Source organism: Nomascus leucogenys, unplaced genomic scaffold (genome assembly GCF_006542625.1).
Source record: "Nomascus leucogenys isolate Asia unplaced genomic scaffold, Asia_NLE_v1 Super-Scaffold_249, whole genome shotgun sequence".
Classification (NCBI taxonomy): domain Eukaryota; kingdom Metazoa; phylum Chordata; class Mammalia; order Primates; family Hylobatidae; genus Nomascus; species Nomascus leucogenys.
Window position 1 is genome coordinate 2,303,431 of NW_022095768.1, and position 20,719 is coordinate 2,324,149.

General features: G+C 38.1%; 1 protein-coding gene across 1 annotated transcript in view; it reads left to right on the forward strand.

Annotated features, from left to right (window-relative positions):
- MYO1D (myosin ID) overlaps positions 1-20,719 on the forward strand; it is a 377,286-nt gene that overhangs the window by 83,575 nt on the left and 272,992 nt on the right. The window contains exons 2-5 of the mRNA XM_003279378.4: positions 11,208-11,416; positions 13,416-13,509; positions 15,970-16,135; positions 19,171-19,224. Of these exons, the coding sequence (XP_003279426.3) occupies positions 11,208-11,416; positions 13,416-13,509; positions 15,970-16,135; positions 19,171-19,224 (523 nt within the window). The remainder of the gene's footprint in view (positions 1-11,207; positions 11,417-13,415; positions 13,510-15,969; positions 16,136-19,170; positions 19,225-20,719) is intronic.

Below are 20,719 nucleotides of genomic sequence, written 5' to 3' on the forward strand. Positions count from 1 at the left end.
AAAAAACTCGGCTTTTCTCTATCTACTTACATGAGACTTTTGCCAAGATAAACATTTTAATTAGAGAAAAAAAAATTGCCATTCATTCAAAAACAACAACAACTAAACTGTTTCTAAATGAATTCACAGGAAACCAGCAGCAGTGGTTGCCTCTGAGGAGGGAAGCTATAGGAAAGATGAGAAACACTTTTTACTGTGTATTCATTTACATCTTTTGAGTCTTTTACTAAGAGTCTATCTTGCCTAGTCTAAATTAATTAATTAACTATATAAAGAGGATTAGAAGTTGGATTTTTATTATCAATTTCTAATTTTGATATAATTTCAAATTTACAAAAAGGTAGATGATACTACAAGAAACCCCCTTTTGTTCTTTACCAGTTGTTTACATTTTGCTGTATTTGCTTCTTAATTTCTCTTTGTATATTTTTATATATGTATGTAGTTGTTTTTTGTAACCATTGGAGAATAAATTGGAGACATCAGGCCCCTATCATTAAATAATTCAGGGTGTGTTTCTTAAGAACAAAGATCTTCTCTTACATAACCACAGTACAATGATCAAAATCAGAAAGTGTAATTTTGACACAATTCTGGTTTCTGATTCATAGCTGATGTTCAGATTTTATCAGTTGTCCCAACAATATCCTTTTTTTTTTTTTTTTTGAGACGGAGTCTCACTGTGCTGCCCAGACTGGAATGCAGTGGTGTGATCTTGGCTCACTGCAACCTCTGCCTCCTCGGTTCAAGCGATTCTTCTGCCTCAGCCTCCTGAGTAGCTGTGATTACAGGCACGTGCCACCATGCCCAGTTAATTTTTGTATTTTTGGTAGAGATGGAGTTTCACCATGTTGGCCAGGCTGGTCTCAAACTCCTGACCTCAGGTGATCCACCCACCTCAGTCTCCCAAAGTGCTGGGATTACAGGTGTGAGCCACCATGCCCAGCTCATTGCTGACATGATTTTAATGCTCTTGTGGTCCCAGATGGGTGCAGTGAAAGTCCATTCAATCTAGCCCCTGTGTCCTTTTGACATGTACCTTTCCTACTTTTCTGGCTCAACAAGATAGTCCAAGCTCATTTTGTACTTTCCCTGTTCCAGTGATAGAATCCGCTTTTCTTCAAGGAGCCCTGAGTCCTTTTAGTTAAGAAAAATGGTATTTCCAAGCCTTTATCTGGTGTTACTGTTTCTCTAAGTGGACAGAGTTAGGAAACGTGTGTGTGTGCATACCTATCTCTTCCTCTCTCCCTCTTCTCTTTGCCCTGCATGTACTATGAGTTTGTACCGATTCTTCCAATTCCAGTTGAGCCCCATATATTTTGTAACCTTCTTCTCCAGCAATGAAAAATCTGTCTCAGAAGTTGAGTTGGAGTACATACCATTTAATTTTATTTTTCCAGAATAAAAGTTGCTATTTGTATCTAGATTATGTGAAGCTGTCCACATAAAGAGAAGATCGTTCTGAAGATAAAACATGAACAAGATAGATATGTCCTCTATTCCTTTGCAGACAGACAATAAACAAGTAAACAAAAAACTGCTTGTGACCGGTATTACAAAGGAAACATACAGGTGTGGAATGATGGGGGATAGAGAAATTTTGATGGATAAGGAACTTATGTGAAATTTAGGAAACAAACAGGTGTGGAATGATGGGGATAGGGGAATTTAGATGAATAAAGGCCAGTGCACACAGTAATCAGAGGTAGATGGCATGAGATGAACCAATATCTGCGTGTCAGATTGGCTTGAGATTAAAGTTTCACATTGAAAAGATTTAAGGCTAGGAATGCAGAGTAGGATAAGATTTATATTTTAAGATCATACTTGCTACTGTATGGAGAACGGATGGAGAGTGGTTTGAGCAGATGATACCTGTGACAGTGAAGATACCTGAGGTTGCATATTTTTGCTAACACCATTCACTATCAAAACTCTTGCTCTATATAGGTGAAGAAGCATATCTTATTGTTGATTTGATTTACATTTCTTTATTTGTAAGGAAGAATGAGACATTTTTATTGAATTTATTTTAGTATAACTAGTTTTATTCCTACGGTTATTGTAACAAATTACCACAAACCAGGGGGGCTTAAAATAAAGAAGTGTATTGTCTCACAGTTCAGAAAACTAGAAGTCCAAATTCAAGGTGTCAGCAGAGCCATACCCCCCAAACCGTCAAGGGAGATACCCTTCCTGGCCTCTTCCTAGCTGCTGGCAGTGATCGTCAATCCTTGGCTTGGCTTGACTTGTGGCTGCATTCTTCTTCTAGTCTCTGCCTCTGTCATTGCACAGTGTTCTCCCTGTCTCTCCCTTCATGGGGCATTTTTCTCTTTTTATTGGTTTAAGGTCCACCCTAATGACCTCCTCCTAACTTGATTTCACCTGCAAAAACCCTATTTCCAGATAAGGTTACATCCACAGATACTGGGGGTTAGGATTTCAACGTATCTTTTGGGAGAATACAGTTCAACTTATGACACTAATGATCTGTGTTTTTTATTTTTCCAAGTGATTAGCCCATTTCCTAACACTGTTTATTGATGTTTATTATTGGTATATTTATTTACTGTTTTGAAATGTCACCATTATCAGATACCTCACGTCTGTCACAAACTCACAGCCAACATCATACTGAATGGGGAAAAGTTGAAAGCATTCCCAATGAGGACTAGAACAAAACAAGGATGCCCACGTTCACCACTTCTATTCAACATAGTACTAGAAGTCCTGGCCAAAGCAATCAGACAAGAGAAAGAAAGAAAGAGCATCCAAATTGGAAAAGAGGAAGTTGAAATGTCGCTGTTCACCAGTGATCTGATCATATACCTAGAAAACCCCTAAGACCCATCAAAAAAGCTCCTAGATCTGATAAACAAATTCAGTAAAGTCTCAGGATACAAAATCAGTGTACACAAATCAGTAGCACTGCTATATACCGACAGTGGCCAAGTTGAGAATCAAATCAAGAACTCAGTCCCTTTCAAAACAGCTGAAAAAACAAACAAAAATCTTAGGAATATACTCAACTAATGAGGTGAAAGATTACAAGGAAAACTACAAAGCACTCGTGAAAGAAATATTAGATGGCACAAACAAATGGAAACATATCCTATGCTTATGAATGGGTAGAATCAGTATTGTGAAAATGACCATACTGCCCAAAGCAATCTATAGATTTAATGCAATTCCTATCAAAATACCATTATCATTTTTCACAAAACTTGAAAAAACAATCCTAAAATTCATATGAAACCAAAAAAGAGTCTGCATCGCCAAAGCAAGATTAAGCAAAAAAACCAAATCTGAAGGCATCACATTACCTGACTTCAAATTGTACTATAAGGCTATAGTTACCAAAACAGCATGGTACTGGTATAAAAATAGGCATGTAGACCAGTGGAACAGAACAGATAACCCAGAAATAAAAAGTACAGCCAACTGATTTTCGACAACTGGGGAAAAGGCACCCTATTCAGTAAATGGTGCTGGGAAAACTGGCAAGCCACATATAGAAGAATGAAACTGGGTCCTTATACAAAAATCAACTCAAGATGGATCAAAGACTTAAATCTAAGACCTGAAAGCATAAAAATTATAGAAGATAACATAGAAAAACTCTTCTAGACATTGGCTTGGGCAAAGAATTCATACTAAGACCCCAAAAGCAAATGCAACAAAAATAAATAGACGGGACCTACTTAAACTAAAAAGCTTCTGCACAGCAAAAGAAATAATCAGCAGAGTAAAAAATCAAAAAATAACAGATATTGGCATCAATGTGGTGAAAAAGGGAACACTTTTACACTGCTAGTGAGAATGTAAACTCACCAGTACAACCACAGGGTGGAGAACTACCATTTGATTCAGTAATCCCACTACCGGGTATCTACCCAAAGGAAAAGAGGTCATTAAATGAAACACACACACACACACACACACGTTTATAGCAGTACAGTCTGCAATTGCAAAAATATGAAACCAACCTAAACGCCCATGAACCAATGAGTGGATAAAGAAAATGTGGTATAGATACACCATGGAATACTACTCGGCCATAAAAAGGAACAAAATAATGTCTTTTGTAGCAACTTGAATGGAGCTGGAGGCCATTATTCTAAGTGAAGTAACTCAGGAATGGAAAGCCAAATATCATATGTTCTCATTTGTAAGTGGGAGCTAAGCTATGAGGATGCAAAGGCACAAGAATGATATAATGGACTTTGGGAACTTGAGGGGAAAGGGAGGGAGGTGGGCGAGGAATAAAAGACGACATACCAAGCCTGGCGCCGTGGCTTACGCCTGTAGTTCCAGCACTTTGGGAGGCTGAGGCAGGCAGATCACGAGGTCAAGATATTGAGACCATTCTGGCCAACATAATGAAACCCCGTCTCTACTAAAAATACAAAAATTAGCCAGGCGTGGTGGTAGGCGCCTGTAGTCCCAGCTACTTGGGAGGTTGAGGCAGGAGAATCGCTTGAACCTGGGAGGTGGAGGTTGCAGTGAGCCGAGATCGTGCCACTGCACTCCAGCCTGGGCGACAAAGTAAGACTCTGTCTCAAAAAAAAAAAAAAAAAAGACTGCATACCTGGTACAGTGTACACTGCTGCTTGGGTGACAAGTGTACCAAAATCTTGGAAATCACCCCTAAAGAACTTACCCGTGTAAACAAAACCCACCTGTTCCACAAAAACTGAGGTAAAAAAAAATTTAAGATTTTACATATAAATGAGATAATACAAAAAATTATTTTGCTTACTTTTCTCCACCTTTTCTTCCTGTCCCCTTCTATTTTCAGGGGTGTCCATTCTCTTCATGTCTTTTAATATGACCTTTATTGCTGTGGATTTTTTTTTCTCTCTTCTGGTTTTTTTCTTGAGCTCTTCTAGCTTTTTATCTCTTGAAAAAATGATTTTAAACACAATTTCTCCTTTTAAGTGATGCCTTTTTTGATATCTTATTTTAGAGAGCTACATTTTTTTGTATTCTTTGCTTTTATACAGAATGTTCTTTCATAATTTTTCTACTTTGTGATTTTTTTTGGGAGGGGGTATTCTTGGTCTGCCTTTTGCCTGTCAGATGTTTTACCTACATTTTTTTTTCTTTTCTTCTAACATCTTATCATGTGCCCCATTCTGGTTCACTTCTAATGACCGTCTTTTTTCTTTTTTGACAGAGTTTTGCTCTTTCACCCAGGCTGGAGTGAAGTGGTGCGATCTCAGCTCACTGCAACCTCTACCCTCTGGGTTCAAGAGATTCTCCTGCCTTACCCTCCCAAGTAGTTGGGATTACAGGCATGCGCCACCACGCCCAGCTAATTTTTGTATTTTTAGTAGAGACGGCGTTTCGCCATGTTGGCCAGGCTGGTCTCAAACTCCTGACCTCAGGTGATCCACTCACCTCAGCCTCCCAAAACGCTAGGATTACAGGTGTGAGCCACCGCGCCCGGCCTAATGATTGTCATCTTTGAGTAGGTATGGTTCATTCTGGGTTGAAAGATAAAATGCACTGAGTTTGGTGGTCTGCTGCTCATTCCCTGTCTCACCAACTGTCTGCCCTGAAATGGCAAGAAGCTTGCCTAACTAGAAAGCAAGTTCCCTATGTGTGTCTGAGACTTCTGGCAGGTGATTTAGCATTATTACCTCTTTTCATTTATCAAGATCATCTGCTGCAGAGCCACTGCACTTTTTCTCTTTTGCCTCACCACTATGACAGCCTGTTTTTTTAAAAAAAGGAATTTCTAGTTATTTCTTCATTTAACCCCACCTTACATATACTTAGAAGTGTCAGATGGGACTTATTTTGTTCCAAAGCCACCTGCATGCTGAGACCCTAACATTCTTAGCGAAAGATTTTTGGTTTGGCTACTCAGGAACTGCAACCTACTTCTGGAGAACTCTACTCCAGTGCCGGAGATTTGGAGAGCCCTATATTCAGTCTTAGCAACCTGCCTCAACTAGGTCTAGTTTTCATAGCTTTTCACAATCTTTCTTCATAGATTGTGGTTCAGAGTTGTGGCTAGTTTTTTGTTTTATCGTAGGTGATGTCTTTTTCTGTTTTTGTTATTCTTGTTGATTTTCAGAGGGTAGAAAGGGGGCCAAGATATCATTACTTTATCCTCCTTAAATGGAAGACCCTTGAATGGTATTTGAAGTGATACTATACTCAACCCTAGAGAACTGGAATATTTAAAGATCAGCAGAAAAAAAGGAGCCAGCAAAGGAGACTTAGAAGGAAAACCAGAGAAGTAGAAGGAAAATGAAGAGAACGTGGCTCAAAGAAGCCAATAGAAGAGTGTGTTGAGGAAATGGGAGTCAGTGTCAAACACTGAGAAATTAAGTAAGATGAGCATAGAAAACCAACCAGTGAATTTAGCAATTTGGGGAGTTTGGTCAAGATTTATTGAAGTGCAGGAGTGGAACCTAAATTAGAGTTGTCTAAGGAGATAATGAAAGGCCAAAAAAAATGGCATGGGTAGATGGACACCTCTCCTGAGAAATAGGAATGTTCATGGTAACTTAAGATTCCATTTAAATTCAAAAAGGAAGGAAGGCATGCCAAATCAGTGTGATTAAGCAACACCTATTCAGAAAGTGTATGTTCCTCGTCAAGTAAATGAATAATACTTAACGAATAAGATTTTATTAATACCATACCTAGTAGACCATTCACAGAGAATTTTCTTCCTGATTATAATTGGTTCCATATATTTCAAGAAGTCAGCCAAGGATAACACTGAATTCTGTTAGTGGGTGAATCTAACTTAGACGCTTCAGGAGTACATTTGAGATATAGTCATCTGAAATAAATTCCTTTTTCTCTTCTGCCTAACTCAAAGTTAAATATATTTTTGTCCCTTATGTTCAGTAAGTTTTAAGATTCTGTCCAGTTTCCCCGTGAAACAACTCCAATTTTTCTTTCCTCATTTCTTCTACCATTCCCCTCACTGAGCACCTTATTGATGTCTTTAACTAGAAAAGTCTTCACTGATTCCTTGTCTCCAGTCACATCAAATGTAAACTCCCTCAGATGTAAACTCCCTAAGCCTGGTTTTCATATCATATCAAATCCGACCCCCATGTACATTTCCAACTGTTCCCTGGCATTCCTTAACACAGGCTTCTACTCTGACTGGGCCAGCCACCTGCCGGTTCTCCCACCCCTCCCCACAGCGTCTTCCTTTTCTGTGGGGTTGTGCATGTAGTCTGCCCGTGACTGATCTGAAGGAGCCCCTCTCATCTTAACTTCCTACTATAGATGGTCCTATATATAAGGGATGTGCATATTTACAAGGCTACTTTAAAAAAAAGGTTTCAGAATTCTTGTACAGTGAGCTATTGTTTGCCAACGGCATTATTATACCTTTATATTTTCTCCATTACTACTCACTAATTCAGAACTTTTTAGAACCTCTTTGTTTCACTTAGAAGCCAGTGAAAATATATGTCCCTTTTAATAAATATTTTTAAACTTACTAGTTTAAAAAATCAATTGCTATTAATTTATGTTATCCATTTAGGAAGTTCTAAAAAGGAAAAAAAAAAAAAAGGTAACAGAGCAAAGACCGTAAAACTGATGTTGGAGGTAGAGTATTAAGAGTGACTCCATAGAGGAACTAGTGCTAAGACTTTTGGAGAAGGAGAAGGAATCTGGCAAGTACATGGGGAAGAAGGAACCAGGAAAAGGTATGTGAGGCAGAATGAACTAAATGGGCAAAACCATGAAGGCATGGCGTTCTTGGGAACTGTAAATAGCTCATTAATGAGAACAAGAGTAACAGAGACAGAGAGAAGTGGTAAGGGAGGTTTTGGTGGGTGGAAGTGTTGTTGGTAGACGGAAGGCAAGAGAAACCTGGAGGCCAGACCCTGTATGCTCTTACTCTTAGTGTTCCTCATTGAAAGTGGTTTATTGGGGTAATCTTTGTCACTACAGTACATGCTTTTATTACCTTACCTATCATACTGTATTGTTGTTATTTATGTACAATGCTTTCCTGTTCTCTACTCCTTTTTTATTCCCAGGGTTTGACCCAGTATCTGGCACAAAGTAGATCCTGAATAATTATAAAAGTTTGTCATAAAAGGTTTGCACACAGAAGTCATAGGAACACCTTCCTTGGTCTCTTGTAAGAGATGATAACATCCTATTTGTCATCTAGGATAATTAGTAGTTCTTCCTGGAGGCAAACAGAGTAAGCGACTATATTACTTTAGTGCTTACTTCATACCCTACGGCTTTCTAATGCAAACTGAAATTTGAGTTGCTGTTAAGGTGTATATTGGCACCATCTAGTGGTGATTTTAAGACCCAACCAAATTGAAAGTTTTGTATTTGATAACCAAACTTAGAATTTCAAGTAAAGTGAGCTTCTAACGTTTTGTGAATTGCTGAAGCATTGTATTTAATATCATATTCTGTTAATATTTACCACTATCTTTGAGTTAATAGTTATGCATTCAATTATTTTCTTAAGACATGAGATCTTGCTGTGTTGTCCAGGCTGGACCCAAATTCCTGGGCTCAAGTGATCCTTCTGCCTCAGCGTCTCAAATAGCTGGGTCTGCAGCATGTGCCACTATGCCCAGCCATTTAATTATTTTATACATGGTGCCTATAGGTTAATAGAAAATATTTTATTTGTAATAAAATATTATTTTAGAGCATAATGGTCTATTAGTGGCTCTAAAAATTATCCAGTGAGAAAGAAGGTACATCATTGGACAAACATGGAATCTTACAATATTCTAATCTCATACATTATTTGCTGTGTCTCTTAGTTGCAGAGTTCCAGGCTCATGAGACATTCTTCTGCTGCTTTTCTTCATTTTTTTTTTGTTTGGACAGTGCTTATTCAAAACTAAAGAATCGTGCCCTTTTGATTCTTTTCCTTGGAGATACTTGAGCATGTACTGCAAATTTGCAGGTTAAGCCAGAAAAACTTGCGTAGTGAATCTTAGCTTCTTATTTTCGCGAGTCTTTAAACAGTTGTTATATAGATATTTTGCTTGTGACTTGTAGTTGACTGACAGCTGAGTCAGAGAATTGGATCTTTTTTTTTTTTAAGGCGGAGTCTCACTCTGCTGCCCAGGCTGCAGTGCAGTGGTGTGATCTTGCCTCACTGCAAACTCCGCCTCCCAGGTTCAACCGATCCTCCTGCCTCAGCCTCCCAAGTAGCTGGGATTATAAGCGTGCACCACCACACCCAGCTAATTTTGTATTTTTGGTAGAGATGGAGTTTCACCATGTTGCCCAGGCTGGTCTCAAACTCCTGGCCTCAAGTAATCCACCTGCCTTGGCCTCCCAGAGTGCTGGGATTATAGGCAAGAGCCACAGCGTCTGGCCAGAGAATTGGATTATGATAATTGAATTCATTCATTCCTCATGTGTAAGGATTGTTGTGATTTCAGTAGCAATGTTTATAAAACAAAAACATTATTTAAAAATCTCCCTTATGCATAACATAATCAGAAGCATACGATTAATGATCTTTTTAAAAAAGTACTTATTCAATGTCTGAGGGTAGAGGGGTATAATTATGACCATTTTACAGATGAAGAAGCTGAAACACATGGAGGTTAAGTAGCTTTCACAAAGTATCACTGCTATTGAGTTTGCAATGTGAGCATTCAAACCCAGATGTAAAGGACTTGAAATCAGTGCCTTTAGCTACCATGTCAACTTCCTGACAATTGAGAGGATACATAGAAAACCCATAGTAGAAAAATGCAGCGAAAACCTTGAAGTAGTTAATAACTCTTAAAATACTCTAAATACTTGATAAAAATCGTGGTTTGAATTTATTGTTGAAATTATCAACATCTGTTTGTTTCCATTCCTAATTATAGCCAACAGCCTTCATTCCAGCTTAAAGGAAATTTAAGGTTGTTGCTTTTTGGTCCCAAATGCTTACTTATTTCTCCTGCTGCACCGGCCATGAAGCAAGCGTGCTTAGAGACATGCTGTCTGTGAACCAGCATTTTGCCTGTCAGGGCACGCCCTTCGTTTGGTTCTTGGATGTGAGAGAGATGTCTACCAGTATCTCTCAGCTGGTAGAGCATGTTGGTGGTAACCACTTGTTATGTGGAAACATCCAAGCTCTGGGTCACATACGTTTCTATGTGTGGATTACTGTGTAAAAACAGTGGACATATATGGGTTTTCTAAATTTTATATTTAAAAATTTTCTTAAATGAACACATAAAGTTGCACAATTGCAGTCATAGCATACCTACTCAAGCTTTGTATTCTTTTTTTTTTTTTTGTCCTGTGGCCTCTTCTCACCTGCCCATGTGGCCTTCCTCTTTATTTCTCTCCTTCCACATCACCCTACTGTGTGTATAAAATGATGCATAAAATATAACATGTATTTGTTCCTATTTTTTCACGCTTATGTACTCATTTATAAAATATATCTATGTACAGATACAAATACATATGATTAGATTTTTAACCCTATTTTATGGGGAAAAGGTAGAATCATATTATATATACTTTAAAAATACACATGCCTTTCAACCAGCTGTCCCATTCCTGAGAATCTATACCACAGAAGTAAAAGCACCAATCTATAAGATTATGTATCAAGAGTGTTTTCTGCAGTATTGTTCATAGAAGCAGGAAGGAACAGGAATCGTTGAATATATAATGATATATCTACACCATGGAACTTTAGGCAGTCATAAAAAAATAAATTTGATTTAGAGCAGCAGTGTCTCCTCCGCCATTCTCTCTGTTATGGATTTTACTGTTTATATTCATTTACTAACATTTTAGTAAGGTTCAAGAGGGAGAAAAAAATGTATATGACAGTCCTCTTTATAATCGAAAATCTGACTAAGTGGATTTCAAGATCTGTTTTAACTTCTATTTCTTTTCCTCCTAGAGCTCTGAGATTGTCTTCAACTCTTTTTAGCTTTTTCATCTTCTTACCCTTCTGTATTTTGGAAACAGGAAATCCCCAGCCTCCAACAAGTTAAATTCTTCCTTCTTGCCTGGCTTTTAACCCCTACTGGTCTTTTCTACCAATGGCATCTGAAGGGGCACAGCCTCAAACATTCTCTACAAGTTAACTCAGAGCCACTGAAATGTCAGTTCAGAAATTATTCCTAGAATATTTGGACTTCCTTGGAAATAAGAGACTCATAGGACAGATACATCATTTCTCTATAACCACAGCTGCGTCTTCCTTTTCTTTTGCTTCTGTACAGATTTGAAAAAGGGCGCATCTATACATTCATTGGAGAAGTCGTCGTTTCTGTGAACCCTTACAAGTTGTTGAACATCTATGGAAGAGACACAATTGAGCAGTATAAAGGCCGTGAGCTGTATGAGAGACCGCCTCACCTTTTTGCTATTGCGGATGCTGCTTACAAGGCTATGAAGAGGCGATCAAAAGACACTTGTATTGTGATATCAGGTAATTGGAGGGGGTCCCCTGTATTTCCAGAGTCACAATGTGTTTAATTTGTCTGATACTCAAGAATCCAAACAATTGATTAAATCTTTTTTTAAAGGTAGAAGCCTGAGCAATTCTATAGGAGACAGAAAAGTGATGAACGTTAAATAGCAAATTATTTATATCATTTTTGATCATCCTCTAATCTTGGTTCATTTATGAATACATATTACACTTGGATGACTTCTGGCCAATTTGTTAGATTGAGTTGACGTGGAAAATGTTTCCATCTCAAACACATAAAAGTCTGGATAAAATGTAACAAAATTATTTTAAATAACAAAATGAAACCAAGAAAATGAAATATTGAGGTGGGAAAAGGAGGAATCAACTCAAAATCAGACTGGTGCTTGGGAGCTAGTGTTGAGGGACCTACAGAGGCGTGGGGGCCAAAAATAAGCTTTCAGAGCTGAGGGGCTGAGTATTGAAGCCCAACGAGGAGGGAGATAGGCGCGAGATAGGGTGCAGACCTCACATGTTTGAGGACTGGAGCCAAACTGCCTACGTTAAGGGGAGCCCTTCAAGGACCCTTATGTAGTGAAATGGGGACAGGAAAAATATCTGTCCACTGACCCAGGATGGCCTCTCCCAAACTGTGGGAATTTCTTCAGGTGCTAATAATACCTCACATTTGCACTGGTGGTTTTATGCTTTTAGAAACACTTTTATAATCATTATTCCATTTTGGTGAGCAAAACAACTCTCTGGTATGTAGAACAGTTATTTTTCTACTTTATAGATAAGAATATTAAAGGTCAGAGGAGTTAAGTAACTTAGTGTTGGAGTTAGAAAATTATATCCTAGACTACGTTTTATTTAAAACAAATCACGAAAACAATATTACTGGGTTTTAAAGGGGAGAATAAAAACAATTATATGAGTGTGTAGAGTAAAAGCAAAACGTTTCTTCGCCTTGAGTGCCTTATTCTTCCCAAAATTCCAACAGTAACAGCTGTTAACAGTTTAGTGTTTATCCTTTTATACGTTTTCTCTGCATGTGCAAACACATATAGTCATAATTGCATATGTAATTATGTTATAAATATATAATTATATATAGAGAATTATGTCTGTTGTGTAACTAATTTTTCCATTTAATAATATATAGTAAATATCTTTTCATTGGTGTTTCTATAGAGCTAGTGCATTCTTTTTAATAATTGTGTAGTGTTCCATTTAAATAATTGAATCATAATTTATCCAGTTATCTACTGATGGGTATATAATTTCCAGATTTTAGCCATGACTTACAGTACAGTCTATAGAAATGTTTTAAAACCTTTGAACATTATTATTATTTGGTTATATTAGTATTTTTTAGTATTTCCTTAGGAGAAATTTCTACCAGTGGAATTTTTGAGTCAGAAGGCATAAGCATTTAACATTTTTGGTAGATACTCCAAAATTGGTTCCTCTTTCCCCATCCCCCAGCCATTATCCCAATTGTCATGCTTTTTCTATGATACCTTGTGTCTGGAGCTTGCTGTTTTGTTTTTTCACTAAAATTACTCTAACCTTATTTTTTGAACGAATTATTTTGTCCCCTTTAAGATTAAAAGAAATTCTCTTATAGAAAATAAGATTATATGAATTTAGTTGTAACCACTGTTTGACTCACTACCTTATTTCATTTCTGCTAGACTTATGAGTCCCTGCCAAGTACTAAAACTTTAGTCTTAGTTTACCACATCGGTACCTTTTTCCTAAGTAAATCTTTATTTGTAGTCTACTCATTTAGTTTTATAATAGTTTTATTTTCTTCATCATATTCAGGTCTGTTAGAACCACTAACCATATCAAGGCAGGACGACATAACTCAAAAAAGCAAAAAAATGAAACAGTGCAACATGTGAGATTTTAAATGCATCACCAGTATCAGATTTTTAAATTATTCTATTAAAAATTAGCTTACTCTTGGTTTAAATTATTATGTTAAGCCCTGAACAATTTTTCCCCCCAGGGGAAAGTGGAGCTGGTAAAACGGAAGCCAGTAAGTACATTATGCAGTATATTGCGGCCATCACCAACCCCAGTCAGAGGGCAGAGGTTGAAAGGTAAGGGCACTCTAATAATGGGGAGGAATTCTTAGCACTCCGTTTTCTCTATAGACTTGGCTAGACCTAAACTCTACGGGTTGAGCATTTTGGGGGTCTAAACCTATGGGCTGAGCATTTTTTGATGATTAAGCTACTTTGATTCTCTTAAGTGCGTATTGCCTCTGTACTTTTATTTATTTCACTGTGTCTATTTCTAGATTTGTTTTTAATAGAAAAATACTACTATGGTAAGCTTTAACTAATTATGAGACCAAAAGAATCATTACCCTGAAATAGTTGAAAGTGTTCCCATCCTGGTTTATTACTGTTGACTTAAATGTGGTCAGCAGAGCTGTTATAATTTACGCTGGTGGGTTTTATTGTTCAAACCCTCACAGGTTCCTTGCTCTTTTCACCACATCAGCGTTTTTAAAAAACTCTGTTCTGAGAGAAGTGGGACTCTGGAAGGCAGACCTATGCCTTCCCATCATCATCATTACAACATTCAGAACCCACTGACAGTGGAATTTCTGAACAAGATTCATTTTCTTTTTCTCTCTTTTTTTTTTTTTTTTTTTTTGAGATGGAGTCTTGCTCTGTGGCCCAGGCTGGAGTGCAGTGGCGTGATCTCAGCTCACTGCAAGCTCCACCTCCCGGGTTCACGCCATTCTCCTGCCTCAGCTTCCCGAGTAGCTGGGACTACAGGCGCCGGCCACTGTGCCTGGCTGATTTTTTTGTATTTTTAGTAGAGATGGGGGTTTCACTGTGGTCTCGATCTCCTGACTCGTGACGCGCCCACCTCAGTCTCCCAAAGTGCTAGGATTACAGGCATGAGCCACCGCGCCTGGCCAAACAAGATTCATTTTCTAAAAGGATTTCATGCCATACTGTGCTGTTGCTCATGGGAAGATGAGTAATAAAGCTGATCTCTACTGTCTGGGGCCCAGCATTTAGGGGAGCAGCTGGCACATAGTATTTGCTTAACAAATACTTAAGGGATGAATGGATGATAGCTATAAAGCAACAAGACTCAACTTTCTTATGTGGCACAGCCTTTTTGAAGAGAGAAACTGTTTTCCTAATTGGTTACTTCAAAGCTCAGTACTAATTTAGTAAAGAGTCCCACCTCATCTACACATCACAATCTTCAGTTTTATAAATAGGAAGAAAGGATATTGGGTTGATGTAAAAGAAGAGAACTTACACTTCACCACCCTGCGTGGCCTTTCTTCTTTTCATCATATTGGGCTGCATTGCTGGGCCAGGAGAGGCATTTTTCTTAATTGTAACATATCCCTGCTTCTTACTCTGACTTTACAATCTAGTTTGACAAGGACAGGGATATGTGTAAGGTTTCTTAATTTCCTTAGGAGCTCAGGAGAGCAACTAGATGAGAAATAAATTAATTTCACACCTACAATAGTAGAGTAAGGCGTATATAAATTTACTAGTCTTTCACAAACATATCTTATCACAAGCAGTTTCCCCACACACACATATTTTTAAAATATGCTTTCATTTATGAGGCGATAAGGTTGAACTCTCCAGTATTAGCAGGAGTAACAGTAGATCTGCTACATCAAGTTATTTCAGAGGCCAAAGTTATTTCTGCAGGTATGCCTATATAAGAGGAATTTTATCAGTGGAATGTAAACAAGGATATAGCATGAAGTTTAAAATGTATCCATTGGGAGGGACTGCTGTATAGAAAGTTAGCATTCGTCGAATAAAGAATGCATTAAATGACTGGTACAAAGGAGAAATTCCATACAGCTTCAAACAAAATAATGAGCAATTTCTGAACTAGTGAAGGTTAAATTTATGATGTATAACTAAGTACAATAAAATGTCACAATTCCAGGTTTTATAAGCAAGTGCCTTAAAAATTGTATCATTTTCTGTATCACCTATTCTTTCCCTTTTCAGAACACATCTTTTTAAAAAATTTTCTTTAGATAAAATATGTACATTTATAAAAGGAAAAACAAAAATTACAGAATTAAGTTGAAGATGTAAAAGTTCCCTGAAATCCTACCTCGCCCATTCCATCAGTCTCCTGTCTAGATAACCATAGTAAGGTGTGCTGATCCCTCCAGATTTTTAAGCATTTGCTGACACATGTGCATGCACACGCACATGTGTACACATACATACACACACAAGGATCCTGCAATGCATGTTATTTGACAACTTGATTTTATATTCATTAATATATGCTGGACATTTCCATATGAGTACATACTGATGTACCTCATTCTTTTTAGCACCTGTATAGTATTTCATTATATTAGGAAACAAAAATTTATTTTTATCCCTGTTGGTGGACATTTAAGTTGTTTGGTTTTTTTTGATATTGCAAACAATGCTGGAGTTAGCATCTTGGTATAAATATTTGTATGTGTTTTAGCAAAATCCGGTTTTTAAAAAATTCTAGTCTCTGTAAGTTTTTATAATGACTTTCATTTATCTGTGTTAAAGAGTGAAGAATATGTTGCTTAAGTCCAACTGTGTTTTGGAAGCTTTTGGAAATGCCAAAACCAACCGTAATGACAACTCAAGCAGGTTTGGAAAATACATGGATATCAACTTTGACTTCAAGGGTGACCCTATTGGTGGGCATATCAATAACTACTTACTAGAAAAGGTAAAATATGCATAATTTCTGAGGGTAATGTTTTAAGTGCTGAATGTTTAAACAAATTATATTTATAGAATTTCTTTTATTGACTCAAAATAGCTTTAAATCCTATTCTCCCTTCTTCATTAGCTTTTGATGATAAGATATTCTCTTTTTGTCTTCTCTTCTTAGCACTTACACTGTCAAGTTGGAAAAAGTTGTGGACTTTGTAGATAGATTTAGCTATGCGTGTGAATGGGTGGGGGCACAGGTATGAGTGTGTGCCAGCTTCTGGGTAAGGTTTAACCGAAAATCAATCTAAGACTAATTAGTTCTAGTCTTTTTATACATCACCATCTTCTATACATTTTAATTTTAATTAATTTGATATCTCATTTTCTTCTACTTTCTATTTGTTCATTGCTTTATAGTAACGTATATGTATTTTGTGATCTTACATCCTAATTATGAAGCAAACTGTATTTGATCAGTAAAATCTTAAAATAGGCCCAATTTCTAGAGGATTCCAATTAGAATTTTCTTCTTGGGACCACCAGAGAGGTTGTGTCTGGTTTGGTTTTGTGTTTTTTGAGACAGGGTCTCACTCTGTCATCCAGGCTGGAGTGCAGTAGCATGAACATGGCTCACTGCAGCCTCAACCTCCTGGGCTCAAGCAATCCTCCCACCTCAGCCTCTTGAGTAGCTGGGACCACAGGCATGGCCCACCATACCCAGCAATTTTTTTTTTATTTTGTGGAGATGGAGTCTCCCTGTGTTGCCCAGGCTGGTCTCAAACTCTCAGGCTCAAGCATCCCTCCTGCCTCAGTCTCCCAAAGTGCTGGGATTACAGGCATAAGCTGCTGCACCCAGCTGGTTGTGTCTTAACTAATCTTGATTATCAATGGACATGACCGCAAGAGAATACATAGAGTTCATTGTTACAGTTAAGCTTGTGCTTTATAAAATTAAGTCTCCACTTTGAATTCACACAGATCTAAGCTGACAGGTTTTCTCAGCTAAGGGTTTCCTATCCCAATTAGGCCATAGCATCCTTTATGGCCGTATAATGAAGTATAATCTTTATTTTTGTTTGTTATATTGAAGTCGGACCGTTAAGGAAGTAAATGTATTATCAGAGTCAGTTGAAAAAGGACAGGAAATGCCAGGTATTATTATCAGTCCTTTTTCCAGAATGTTTCATCAATTCACTTTATGTGTAATACATATTCAATCTAAAGGATCCTTTTGAATGAACTCATATTTTGAACCCTCTCCTAACAGCAGCATTTTTGGAACCATCTAAGGCAGAGGTCCCTATGGATTGATCTTGCTCAACTGACTTTTATTACGGGATATAAGGCATTGCTCTTTGAAATGCCAGCAGACCCTGGGGAAAGGAATGTTGAGAATATTCCTCCCTAAGCATTCCTTCCTATTCTCCCCACTTCTAATTCTTACCCCACCTCCAACTACCAAATTCCATCTTTAGGCTCCAGGTTAAAAAAATCAAAATAGCTTCATTCTTCAGAAAGTTTTAGGGACCTCTGTTTTAAGCAATAAAAAGAATTATCAAAGAATTGCAGGGGAAACCCCATAGAGAAGACTCATTCTTAGATGAGTATACAATCCATGGGGTCTTTAGGATATTTAACTGATTTAGGAGAGGTCGGATAAAGAAAAAGGAGCATTAACCTTGACTATGCCTTTAGCTCCAGCCACCTCTTTAAGAGGAAACTGTTGGGCAGGTGGGGGAAGGCTAGTCATGGAACGAAACTGTAAGCCAGATCGGGTGTAAGGAGGGGAAGTGATAAAAGGATTGTAGGGTGGGAGAGCAGAGGCTGAGGAAGAATTGGGACCTGGCTCAGCCTGGCAAGGCACAGCCTGGGGAGGAGGGGAGAGGTCAGATGGGTCTGTAGAAAAGGAGGATTCAGAGGACTCAGAGCTTGGGGTGGAGACCGAAGGAACAGACAGGAGAGAAAGAAGAAAGATTTGGGACAAGTCGCATTGGGAGCAGAGACTAGAGAGGGACCGATGTGTAAAAGAACGCCTGGACGTCTGGCATCTCAGATCATTTGCCCATTGTATGACAATAATTATCTAGATCTTGTAGGATGGAGAAATTTAAAGTGCTGTTTTCTGGCTATTTGGAACAATTGTTGAGTTTGTATTGGGGTCAAGTGGTATTGCAAAAGAAAATAAGGTGTTTAGGTTTCAGGTCAGGTGTGAGTTGAAGAGGTTTTAAGTTCTTGAGAACACAGGCTAAGGGAGAAGAAGGAGGAATGGAGGGTGGAAGGTTGACCATAGTGGAGGAGGCAAGCCCAGAGAAAAGAGAGGGTAGAGACATGGGCTGGGGTCAGGGGGTGGGGTAGGGGTGGGGGTGTGGGGGGTGGGGGTAGGGGGTGGGGTGGGGGGGTTGGTACTTGCCACCAAGGTGAAGGATCAAGGCAGGTGTCCCCACAGTGATCAGACACCAATGGAGTGTGGGTGAATAATCAGGCAGGCATCCCCGCAGTGATTAAACACCAAGGGAAGACTGTCTTCCCGAGTCCGTGACCGGCGCTGGAGTTTTGGGTTCACAGATAAAACGCGTCTCCTCTGTCTCTACCAGAAAAGGAAAGGAACTGAAATTAAGGGAAGGGGGAGATTGAAGGGTGGTGCTGAAATTGAAAGGAGAAAGAGGTTGAGGGATAGTGAGAGAGGTTGGAGAAAAGAGTAAAAAGAGGTCGCTTACCCAATTTAAAATTGGTGAGATATTCCTTGGGCTGGTTGGTCTGAGGACTTGAGGTCGTAAGTCAATCTTTCTCACAGAGCAAAGAGCAGGAGGACAGGGGATTGATCTCCCAAGGGAGCTCCCCTGATCCAAGTCACGGCACCAAATGTCATTAGTTAAGGCAAGAATCTGCCATTTGCACTTCTTTTGTGATTCTTCAGTTGCTTCAGGCCATCTGGATGTATACGTGCAGGCTTGGGCTCAGAGGCCTGACAGTTCCCTAAGAAAGTGGCTCCTGTTTTATTTTAGGGGCACATTTTCAGGTTAACCATTTTAATGTGTTTTTTCTTAGTCTCGAGTGATTGTGCAACAGCCAGGAGAAAGAAGCTTTCATTCTTTCTATCAGGTTGGTAATCCGTTATACAGGTAGTTGATCATTTGCCCAGTTGTGCAGGAAATGAGTATTTGTGTCTTGGGCTTTCCCCTGTCCTATGCATACCTCATCTCCATTGGCCCTGTAACATGTCACGCACGCACGCACCACATGCCCTGCCCTACGTGCTTAAGAGATTGGATGAACATGACTGTTCCACCCGGCTGGCAGGAGCTTAGCCAACCAGATGACTGCCTTGGGTGAGCATCCCCCATATTTTCTTGCAGTATAGATAACACTTTAATGACTGTGAAAGCTTTTGAAACGGTACATTCTAAATGTTAAATTTTGTTTTATTTTGAATTGAAGCTGTTGTTTCCATATTTGGGAGTTCCAGAGATCAGAATACAAATTCAGTTTGTTTCACTCATACACACTAAAAGCAGTATGATTACCTTTAAAAAACAATCCGAATTTATAACTTCTAGGGAGAATTGCCTCTTTAATCCATCAAGAAAAATTTAGAAAAAAATTTGAGTATTTCTTTTCAAGAGTGCTTTTAGATTCTAAAGCAAAATCTTTTAAATAGCCTTCCTGTTGGCAAGTCTTTACACTTAGAGAACAAGTATGATATATTATTGTAATTTTTTAAAGCCCAAATTAATATAAATCAAGGCTAACAGAAAGTAACTGAACGGTGACAATACAATTGAATGCAATTCAGTCGAATTCAGTTTCTTCTAGGTAACTGCTTTAATAGACACTACTCATTTGTATATATAACTTCTGGTATATTAAGTTTAAAAATCAATTTTTAAAATCTGATAATTAGACTTTTTAAGTAAACAAAAGCATACAGTTTAATTTAGAGAATTTAAACATAATACCTTCCAAAAACATGCTCTATATAAAAGCACTGTCAATATTGTCTTTATGGTTCTTTTGGCAATTTGCCGTGTTTTAAATAAGCTATTTTTCTACCAAATATAAAAGAGTTCTGTTTGTTTCAATAACCTGTAACTTTTTCCTAGTGTTCTTCCCACTTGGGTGAAAGTATTAAAATTTATCTTTATCCAACACTATGATCATGGTTCCCCAGCTGTCCTCCTTTCTGAGAGGTACAGATTGATGAGGAAAAGCTGTTTGTTTCCAGTGTGATTCAGCATATGACTGTCTGCTGATGTTTCTTACTTCCGTAGCAATATTGGATTTTTCTAAATTCTGAGACAGAACTATATCCTGTCTATAATGAGGCTGCTAAGCAAGCAACCACCACAGAGCATAGGATACTGTTTTACAAATGATGGCATTCAAAGCAAGAAACTTTTATGCCAGTTATATTGTAAATGAAATGAGACGTTTTCAGAGTAATTTTCTTTGTGACTGCATAACATTCTCTGTAACTGATGACAATGAAACCATTTACCTTGAATGTTTAAAAAAACAAACAAACAAAACTTCTTCAAAGCTAGAAACAGGAAGACATAAGTGAATTAAGCCTAGAAAATGAATAAAAGCTAGATTACCA